At 66.1% G+C, this 9,730-nt stretch overlaps 2 protein-coding genes across 2 annotated transcripts; one reads left to right on the top strand and one right to left on the bottom strand.

Annotated features, from left to right (window-relative positions):
* On the top strand, window positions 1–3,484 carry MTX1 (metaxin 1). The gene is made up of 8 exons (XM_027703667.1): window positions 1–125; window positions 235–304; window positions 1,516–1,595; window positions 1,717–1,809; window positions 2,137–2,319; window positions 2,492–2,568; window positions 2,900–3,054; window positions 3,132–3,484. The coding sequence occupies exons 1-8, from the start codon at window positions 45–47 to the stop codon at window positions 3,356–3,358; spliced, it is 966 nt and encodes a 321-aa protein (XP_027559468.1). The 5' UTR covers window positions 1–44; the 3' UTR covers window positions 3,359–3,484.
* Window positions 3,485–5,159: 1,675 nt separating this feature from the next.
* LOC113977511 (glucosylceramidase-like) lies at window positions 5,160–8,541 on the bottom strand. The gene is made up of 11 exons (XM_027703672.1): window positions 8,492–8,541; window positions 7,963–8,066; window positions 7,656–7,847; window positions 7,423–7,569; window positions 7,201–7,334; window positions 6,503–6,675; window positions 6,166–6,403; window positions 5,802–6,026; window positions 5,555–5,718; window positions 5,348–5,473; window positions 5,160–5,268 (listed from the first exon to the last, which is right to left on the bottom strand). Exons 1-11 carry the CDS (start codon window positions 8,539–8,541, stop codon window positions 5,160–5,162), a joined length of 1,662 nt encoding a protein of 553 aa, XP_027559473.1.
* Window positions 8,542–9,730: the final 1,189 nt, after the last annotated feature.

Genomic DNA, 9,730 nt, shown 5'->3' with positions numbered 1-9,730 from the left:
GGGGGCGGTGCGGGGCCGCCCGTCCGGTTCCGGGTCGGCGGAAGATGGCGGCGCCCATGGAGCTGTTCTGCTGGGCCGGGGGCTGGGGGCTGCCCTCGGTGGATCCCGACTGCCTGGCCGTGCTGGTGAGCGGCGGGGCCGGGGCGGCGGGGCCGGTGACGGGCCGGGCCGGGGGTCCCGCGGGCTGAGCCCCCCGCTGCCGCCGCTCCCTCCCTCCCTCCCTCCCTCCCGCAGACCTACGCGCGGTTCACGGGGGCGCCGCTGAAGGTGCACCGGGTCACCCACCCCTGGAGGAGCCCCTCCGGTAAGGGCCCCGCGGGGGATACCGGCACCGGAACCTCCGGGACCACCCGGTGCCGGCACGGCCGGGGACCCCGTTGCCCCCCCCCTGCTCCGCACCGCTGCAGCCTCCCGCACATCACACACCCTCCTCATCCCGTCACACCCTCCCATCCCACCGCATCCCTCATGTCCTGTGGAACCCCCACCCCATGGCACCCCCCCATCCAATCGAACACCCCTTGTCCTGTGCACCCCCGCACCCTTCCACCCCATTGCACCCCACTGTGCCCCATCACCCCCCATCCCATAACACCCCGTCCCATCATCCTCCCATCCTATTTCACCCCCTGCCCCATCACACCCTCCCACCCCACTGCATTCCTCATGTCCAGTGCCCCCCCCCGCTGCACCCTCCTGCCACATTGCACCCTCTCATCTTATTGCACCCCCTTGTCCTATGACCACCACAGCGCTCCCCTGTACCCCATCACACCCCCTGTCCCATTGCACCTCCTCCCTTGTCCTATTGCACCCTTGTACCCCATTGCACCCCCTTGTCCTGCCCCCCCCTCCATCCCGCCCCCCCCTGTACCCCCTCCCCCCCCCCTCATCCCATCACAACCCCCTTGCACACCCTCATCCCACTGCAACCTGTGTCCCCTTGGATGTCCCCTCACCCCATCACAAACCTCCCTCATCTCACCCCCATTTTCCTGCGCCCCCCCTGTACCCTCCCACTCCACTACACTCCTCTGTACCCCAGCACAGCCCCCTCATCCCATCACACCCCTGTCCCATCGCACCTCCGCTGTCCTGTTGCACCCTCACACCCCGTTGCACCCCCTTATCCTATCCCACCCCCTGTCCCCTTGGACACCCCCTTCACTCCATTGCACCCCCTCACCCCCTCACAGCCCCCTTTTCCTGTGCCCCCCTGCACCCTCACGCCCCATTGCCCACCCTGTCCCATTGCACCTCATTGTTCTCCCTGCCTGTCACCCACATCCCACTGCATTCCCCTCATCCTCATTTTGCATCACATTTGGTTTCCACCCCTCACCTGCACCCCTGTGTCCCCCCACCCCCCCTTACACACACTTCTCCCTCTGCCTCCCACCCCTCACCTGGGCGTGGGGGCCCTTCCCCTTGTCCCAGCTCTGCCCCCCAACCCCTTGCCCGCCCAGGGTGCCCCCCAGGCCCGGCACCTGCAGCCCCCACTCCCCCTGCCCACAGGGCACCTGCCCGCGCTGAGGACGCAGGACGAGGGCACCATCTCCAAAACGCAGCAGATCATAACTCACCTCAGGAAACAGGTACGGGGGGGTGTGGAGCACCCCCTGCCCCGGGCTGGGGGGCAGCAGAGCCCCTCGAGGAGGACGGGGCTCTGTCGTGTCTCCCGCTGGCAGGATTCAGCACGTGGTGTCTTCTCTGCAGAAGTACAACGCCGACTATGACCTGTCGGCCACGCAGAACGCAGACACGCTGGCCTTCGTGTCCCTGCTGGAGGAGAAGCTGCTGCCGGTGCTGGTGAGGCTCAGGGGGGAGCCGTGGGGAAGGGGGGCTCGCCGAGGATGGGGTCTGCTCCCTGGAGACATGCAAGTGGGCTCAGGTTTGTGCCCACCCACCTGTGGAGCCGGAGAGCGCTGCCGGCAGCAACATCCCAGGGGTCTGGCGTGGCAGGGATCGGGAGTGAGGGTGGGTTGTGCAGCCAGGGCTGGGGTCTGCCCTGCACCACGATGCTCCCGCAGCCCCTCGAGGTCTCTGGGGTGGCTGTGCTGGGCAGGGGCTCTGGTGTGCCGGCCCCACTGGCTGCAGCCCCGCCGTGGCCGGGCCGCGGGTTGTTCTCCGCCACAGATCCACACGTTCTGGGTGGATGCGAAGAACTACGTGGAGCACACGCGGAAATGGTACGCGGAGACCATCCCCTTCCCCCTCAACTTCTTCCTGCCCAACTCCATGCACAAGCGGCACCTGGAGCGGCTGCAGCTCCTGTGGGGCGACGACTACATGGAGGATGAGGAGAAGCTGGAGAAGCAGGTGAGGGATATGAGGTCTGGGCACAGCAGGTCCTGGGTGGTGCCCAGGGGATCCATGTGAAGCCAAAATCCAAACTGGGGGCTGGGATTCTGCCCTCCGGCTCCCTTGAGCACCGTGGTGGTGCCTGGGTGGGTGACAACCCTCTGTCCTCCTCCTCCTCCTCCTCCTGCAGCTCTACCGGGAAGCCCGGGAATGCCTGACACTCCTCTCCCAGCGCCTCGGCTCCCAGAAGTTTTTCTTCGGAGACTCGTAGGTGGCCAAAGAAGGAGCAGGGGAAGGGGCCTGCCCACACCTTGGCAGGGCTGAGCCTCCCCTGCTCTGCAGGGGAGTCACAGCCCCTGTGCATTGCTTTGTGGGTGGGACAGGGCTGTTCCAGGCAGCAGGGAGTGAGGAATTCAGGCTGTGGGAGCGGTCTGGGATGGGATCATCCTGCTCCCCGTCCTCACCATGGGCTGGAGGCAGAGTGCCCTCCCAAGGAGGGGAAGCCGTGTGCCATCCCCCAGGGCGCTGGGGGGTGGCCAGTGTGTCCGGGTGGCTTTGGGTGTGGACAGTGGCCCAGCCCTGGCTCTCTGTGCCCCAGGCCGGCCTCCCTCGACGCCTTCGTCTTCAGCCGCCTGGCGCCGCTCCTGAAGGCGAAGCTGCCCAACGGGAAACTGCAGCAGCACCTGAAGTCCCTGCAGAACCTGTGCAACTACTGCACCTCCATCCTCAGCCTCTACTTCCCCTGGGATGGAGGTGAGGGCCGTCCCCCACCTCACCCTATGGGCTCGGGGTGACCTTTCCCCCCTCTCATCCCTGCTCTGTTCCCCCAGCTGATCCCTTGGCCGGTGCCCCACGGGCTGCGGGCACGGACAGCGGTGAGGGAGAGGAGGACCCCCACAAACGGCGCAACCAGCTGCTGTCGGTGCTGGTGGGGCTGGTGGCCATGCTGGGCTACGCCTTCCTGAGCGGCATCGTGTCCATCCAGCGCGGCGGCGTGGGGCCGGCCGGCCGGCAGCCCATCGCCATGGAGCAGGAGGAAGAGGAGGAGGAGGAGTGAGGATGAGCTGTGTGACTGTCTCACCCCCCAGCCCCCTGGAACTGACTGTTTTTACACCGGGAGCCTGGCAGCATCATTCCCCGTGGGTGCTCCGCTCGTTGTCCCGCCAGGAACCACGGCCCTCACTGCGGGAGTGTCCCTGCCACGCCAATAAACCTCCCTCTTTCCTCTCAGCACACTCGGGGTCCTTCCCAGTTTCCCCAGTTGCCCAGGCTGGAGTGCTGCAGCAGGCACCAGCATGTCCCGCCCCCAGCTCTGCCCTTGGCCCCAGGCCCAGGTCTCACTGGGGACTGGGCATGGGGGGAACCTAAAAGCATCTGTGGTGTCTCAGCTGCATTCCCTGTCCCTTCTCCTGCAGCTGTGGGGCTGAGCCCACATTGCTCCAATGTAGAATCCCTCTGGGCAGATTCTGTGGGGCTCATCCCCCGCCCTCCACGCCGCTGCCAGCCCGGCTGCCCCGAGAGCAGCACAGCTGGGGACGTGGAACCAGCGCCAAGCGCGGCCGGGGCTGCTCGTCAGGACACGTCCCCAGACCCGGGAGCACTCCCTGCTGCCGGCGGGACACCCGGAGCCCAGCTCCAGCAGCCGGGATCCCTCCGGCGCTGACATGTGTTTGCATTCCTCCACGGCTGCCAGCGCCGGGGAGCTCCCGCGGCTGGCACGGCCGGGAGCGCGTCCCGCGGTCAGTGTGGGCTGCCCGCCGTGGGCTCGCGGGCTGTGAGCGGGGTCGGGGGGCAGCCACTCGGGCTCCCTGTGCCCCCCCCCCCCCCCGTGGTCCCCCGGGCCACCCGGCGTGGGGCTGGCCCCCGGCGCTGGCCGCGCTGCCGCCGTTCCCTGCCGGCCACTGCGGGTTTACGAGAGCGCAGATGGAAACAGCGGCGCCGGGCCAGCCCGGCACACAGCCCTCGCTTGTTTGGCCGCCGGCTGCCGCCGCCACCGGCATCCCGGCCCTGCTGCTGCGGTGGCTGGATGTCCCCGGGCTGAGCTCCTGGACACGCGCCCCACGTGCCCCCCACCCAGCCCCGATGGCCGGGGGGCCCCTGCGCCGTGCGGGAGCGGAGCTGCGGTGCTGGGCAGCTGCGGAGCCTCCCCCGTACTGGCCCGGTTCAAGGGGCCCCACTGGGAAGAGGATGACTCAGTGCAGCCCCCCCAGTCCGAGCCCGCTCCCCCATAACGTCACTCAGGAAGTATGTGCCCCAAGCTCCCGGTTCCCATTCGCTGGAGGGGCTGATGGCTGCTCCGGCAGCAGAAACCACAGCTGCCTGCTCTGGCCGGGGAGAAACCGGAGCTGCCGACGCCAGGGCTCTGCACTAAATCCCGACTGCGGGTCCTGGCTGCTCCTGATCTGCGGTCCCTGCCAGCTTCGGGGCCTGCCCTGCCCTGGGGATGCTGCAGACAGGAGGGAGATGCCACCCCTTGGGGTGACAGTCTCCTGCATCCTGGAGCACCAACCCCACAGGATGCCCTCGTGAAAAGGGCAGGACAGGCAGGGCAGGACCCCAGGGGGCTCAGGAGGTGCCATCAGCCCCAAACCTGCCCCCTCCATCCCTGGCACAGCTTGCCAGCTGAGCTGGCACCAAGGGGGGTGGGGGCGCAGGCGAGGTTTTAGAAAACCTGTTTATTTTATGAAAACATCTAGAAAAGCGCAGGCGTCGCAGCCCTTGGATCAAACAGGTCCCCTGGGGCACAGGGGGCTGCAGGGGCTCTGCTGCAGCCCCAGCCCCATGGGGGTCCCGTCCCCAAGCCCCCACCAGCACCGTGCTCCTCCCGGTGCTGGCACTTTGCTCCTCCAGTAGCTGCACTAGGCTGGCTGCCTCCACAGGAACGTCTGGATGGAGTCACTGGGAGCCGTGGCCTCGATGAAGCCGACCCGGGGGTCGGAGATCCCGAAGGACACATCCGTGGGGGAGCTGAGGGGAATGAGGGAGGGGATGGAGCTCAGTGGGAGCAGTGGGGCCTTGCAGCAGGGCGCAGGGCTGAGCCACTCACCGGTTCAGGACCACCAGGACGACGGCGCCGTCGGGGCGCAGGAAAGCTGAGTGCTCCAGGTCACACCGGTGGCACTTTTTGGAGACGGCCAGTCCCACACGCTGCGAGCCCTCGGGGATGAACTTGCTGTGGGGACAAGCAGGGTCTGAGCATGGTGCCAGGAATGGCACTGGAGCCAGCAGCAGGAGCCAGCAGCCCCTGACCCACCTGAAGTGCCCCAGGTGGTAGAACATGGGCTGCTTGTAGAAGACGTCCTTGCTACTGTCCACAATGATGGGACTGTCCACATAGTTCTTGCTCCAGTTGGGGCCCCCCTCCATGTCCAGGGCCAGGTTCCAGTCGGTCCAGCCTGTCACGTAGTTGTTGAGGTTCTGCGGGGCAGGGGATGGAGCTGAGTCCCGGTGCTGAGCCACAGGGGGTGGCTGGTGCATCCCTGGCCCCTGCCCAGCCCTACCGTGAGGATGCTGTGGCTGTACTTGCTCCCACGGTCCCAGCCACCCAGCACCACCCTGGGCTCCCAAAAGTAGGAGCCCGTGGAGGCCTCTGTGGAGAGGAGGAAATAGTCCGGGAAGAGGTGATGGGTGATGGAGAGCGTCAGGTCGATGGGCGCCAGGAAGTCCAGGTACCAGTGGATGCCGATGCCGCTGATGTAGCTGGCGGCCACGGGGTCTTTGAGAACCTGGCAAGAGAAAGGGGTCACCAGTGCCCAGGGCTGGAATAGCTGCCGTGGGACTGGGAGAACTGCTGTGGAGCTGGGAGTGCTGCCATGGGGGCAGAAGAGCCACTGTGGGGCTGGGAAAGCTGCCACGAGGACTCACCACCTGGGCCCAGTAGGGCAGCATCACCCTCTGGTCGTCCAGGATGATGAGCTGGACGTGGCGGTGGGAGCTGTTGGCCAGCGCTGGGCCCAGGTCCTGGGCGATGAAGTCCCGCTGGTGCTCGGGGGAGAAGCCCAGGCACTGGAAGGGGTAGAAAACAATCTCCCCGGCCGTGGGCTCGTTCCCTGCCGTCACTGCCCAGAAGGTCAGGTTGTGCTTGGCGTATTCATCCAGGAACCTGGTGTGGGGCAGACAGTGAACAGCTCTGTCACACCCATGCCAGCCCCAGCCCTGGTACAGCATCCCTGGTACCCACTGCGCTCCCGTGGCCCCTCACCTGATGAAGTACTTGGCCCAGGCCTTGTGGTACTTGTCCCCAGGGTTGCCCTTCAGCGTCCCCCTCCCCGTCATCGCGCCGTTGGTCTTCATCCAGACGGGGGAGGTCCAGGGGCTGGCGTACAGGGACAGTGGCCACTTGGCCACTGCCTGGGCCGCCCGGAGGATGGGGATCTGGGGACAAGTGGGACGGCAGAGAGCTCTCCAGGTCTGCCCCAGCACTGGCAGTGCAGGCAGCAGGAGTCCTCCTCTCCCTCCCCAGAGGCGGGAAGGTGCCCCCTTTCCCTATCCCAACCCATTCCATTCTGTTCCACCCCATCTCAGCCAGGGGGCAGGATGAGTCCCCTCCCTCCCCATTGGCAGGAAGGTGCTCCCCTTCCCCTTCCATTCCCTTCCCATCCCATTCCTTCCTATCATGTCCCATCCCATCCTGTCCCATCCTGTCTCCCACCCACATAGAAGGATGAGACCTCTCTCTCTCCACCAGTGAGACAGTACTCCCCCTTCTCCATCTCATCCCATCCCATCCCATCCAGATGAAAGAATGAGTCCTCTCCCTCCCCATCAGCAGGAAGGTACTCCCGTTCCGAAGCCCATCCTATCCCAAGCCAATCCCATCCCGTCCCAACTTGATTTTATCCCATCCCATCCCACCCAGGTAGCAGCCCTGGTCCCTCGGGCTGTTCCTGCAGGACCCACCTTCATCCTCGTGTCCTCCTCCGTCAGGTTGAAGTGTTTGAGCTCGAAGTCTCCCTCGGCATCGGCGTAGGTGTACAGGCGGACGGAGAAGTCGGTGCTGGCCATGGGCACACGCACGAGGTTGTACTCGATGCCTGGGGACAGGGTGGGTGGTGATGGGCACTTGCCGGGGTGCATTTGGGGGGTGCACCACCCAGCAGTGCCGCCCTGCCCCGGGCTCACCTTCCTCGGAGAAGTAGGAGCGGAGCAGGTGGTTCTGGGCAGCCTGGGACAGGGACTGGATGTTGATGGCGGCTGCGTCGGTGATGGAGCCCCCGAAGCCCTTCACCTTCTGGTACCGCTGCGCCGTGTCCAGGGTGAGGTGGAAATCTGGGGGGGGGACACACAGAGTCACTGCTACTGTGCAGGACGGACTCTGTCCCCGGGTGGGCAGCAGGTCCTGGCCGTGGCGGTACCTGGGCTCTCGGCGTTGTGCTGGAACCTCCCCTCGCTCCGCTCCAGCCTCTTGCCGGCCTTGCTGCTCTCGTACTTGACGTAGGAGCCGGGGGGTGGCAGGACCAGGGGGTCCAGCGTGTCACAGTACGCGGCACTGCAGGCACAGACCAGCGAGCCGTGCCCAAAGTCCTTGGCATCGCAGGGACGGCCGCCTGTGGCACAGGAGAGAGCGGGCAGGCACCGAGGGCTGAGGCAGGAGCCCAGCTCACCCCTCTGACCCACCACAGACCCCAAACCCACCACCCTGCACAGCCCAGGGACACGTACCTGTGGCCTGCAGGGCTGCCTGTGCCAACAGGAGCCAGCCCAGGACGCTGGCACAGCCTGTCCCCATGGCACCTCTGCTGCAGCGGCTTGGGTGACGCCGATGAACACACCAGGGCTGGGAGCAGGGCAAGGTGTCAGCACCCAGCTCCTCTCACCCCCACCCAGCCCTGCACAGGGACAGAGACCCAGAGCAGGGAGACCCCCAGCATCACCCCCTGCCAGGGGGCTTTGGGGACCCTCCTTCCAGGGCTGAGCCTCCCCTGCCCTGCCCACTGCCCACTCCAGCCTTCTCTCCCACCCCTCCAGTGCCCACCAACAGCTCTGGCTCCCAGCTGAGGGTGCAGTCCCCCCAGGTGTGTGCAGCCCCCCAGGTTTGTGCAGCCCCCAGGTTTGTGCAGCCCCCCAGGGTTTGTGCAGCCCCACCAGCCCGGTGTTTCCGGCCACCCACACCAGCTTTACTGTACCTGCAGATCAGTTCACTCCCATTGTCTCCCTCCCACTCCTTCTCCCTCTTTGCTCCCAGAGCTGTGCTGTGCTCTGCTGTGCCGTGCCATGATGTGTAATGCCATGCCATGCCATGCCAGCTCATGTGTCCCTGGTGGCTCCCAAGCCATGGCCAGAGACAAACAGATCCACACTCCCAAATCCACGTGCGTGACAGCCAAGACTCTCCCAGCCAGAGCACTCTGGGGCTCGAGCCCCCAGCACAGAGGGTCCCACATTCCCCTGCTCCACACAAGTACTTGCACCCTGCCCTGTCCTTCCCATGCTGCTGGACAAGGAGCCTCTCAAGGAGGGCATGGGAGATGCCACCTCCGAGCCTCCTGACCCTGGTGCCAGGTTGAGGGCACCTCGAGTCCCCCATCAGAGGGAGGCCAAAGTGGAATGGTGCTGATTTGTTACTCCCCAACATCATGTGGGACGGGCAGCGAGGCCAGGTGGCTGTTCTGCACACACTGTCTCCCACTTCCTGCCTGGGAATGATGCACCATGGCCTCAGCATGGTCCTGATGCCCAGGGCTTCCCCCATCCCCATCCCCTTCCCCATTCCCACCTGCTGACAAAGCCTCCCCCGACCCAGGGGACTCACCTGCTGCCAAACCCCCTTTTGCTGTGTCTCTGAGGCAGCGGCGCCGGGACCTGCGTCCTGGCTGTGCCTGGTGGGAGGTGACACGTCTGGTGGAGCAGGAAAGGTGAGTTCGGGATGGGACAGCTCATGGGACTCCGTGTTTGAAGAGGAGCCCGGGGATGATTTTGCAACCCGGCTCCAATGAGCTTTCAACACACCACAGCATTTGCAAAGCTCTCCCTGGAACCTGTCCTGGTGGCCAGAGGGAAGCTGGGGGAGGGGGATGCCCACCAGCTCCCCCCAGGTGCCTCCATCACCCCAGACAGGACCCTCACAGCCACCCCCGCCCAGCGCAGTGCTCCCCTTGGCAAGAGCCCCACGGGAGCAGCCTTGTGTCCCCGGGACAACTTGGGCAGGGTGCCCACCCAGGGTCCCTGCTCATCCCACTGTACAGTGGTTTGGTTTTGCCCTTGGTCAGTGCCACCACCACGCCCCGTGTCCTGCTTGTGGCTGCTCCACCACCTTCCCTGTTGTGGCCAGCGGCGCTGCTGAGGCCATGGTGGTCACATGCCAGCAGCCAGCCATGGCAGGGACCCCCAAACCCCACTGCTGACCCCGCAGGCGGTGGGCACAGCGGGGGCAGCGCCGAGGGTCCCATCGCCCCTGTGCCCCCCACGCTGGAGCCCCACGCCGCAGCGG

Source organism: Neopelma chrysocephalum, unplaced genomic scaffold (assembly GCF_003984885.1).
Source record: "Neopelma chrysocephalum unplaced genomic scaffold, ASM398488v2 Primary Assembly neopelma1_248, whole genome shotgun sequence".
NCBI classification, from domain to species: Eukaryota; Metazoa; Chordata; class Aves; order Passeriformes; family Pipridae; genus Neopelma; species Neopelma chrysocephalum.
The sequence above is the reverse complement of the archived record's forward strand: the minus strand, read 5'-3'. Positions and strand labels throughout refer to the sequence as shown.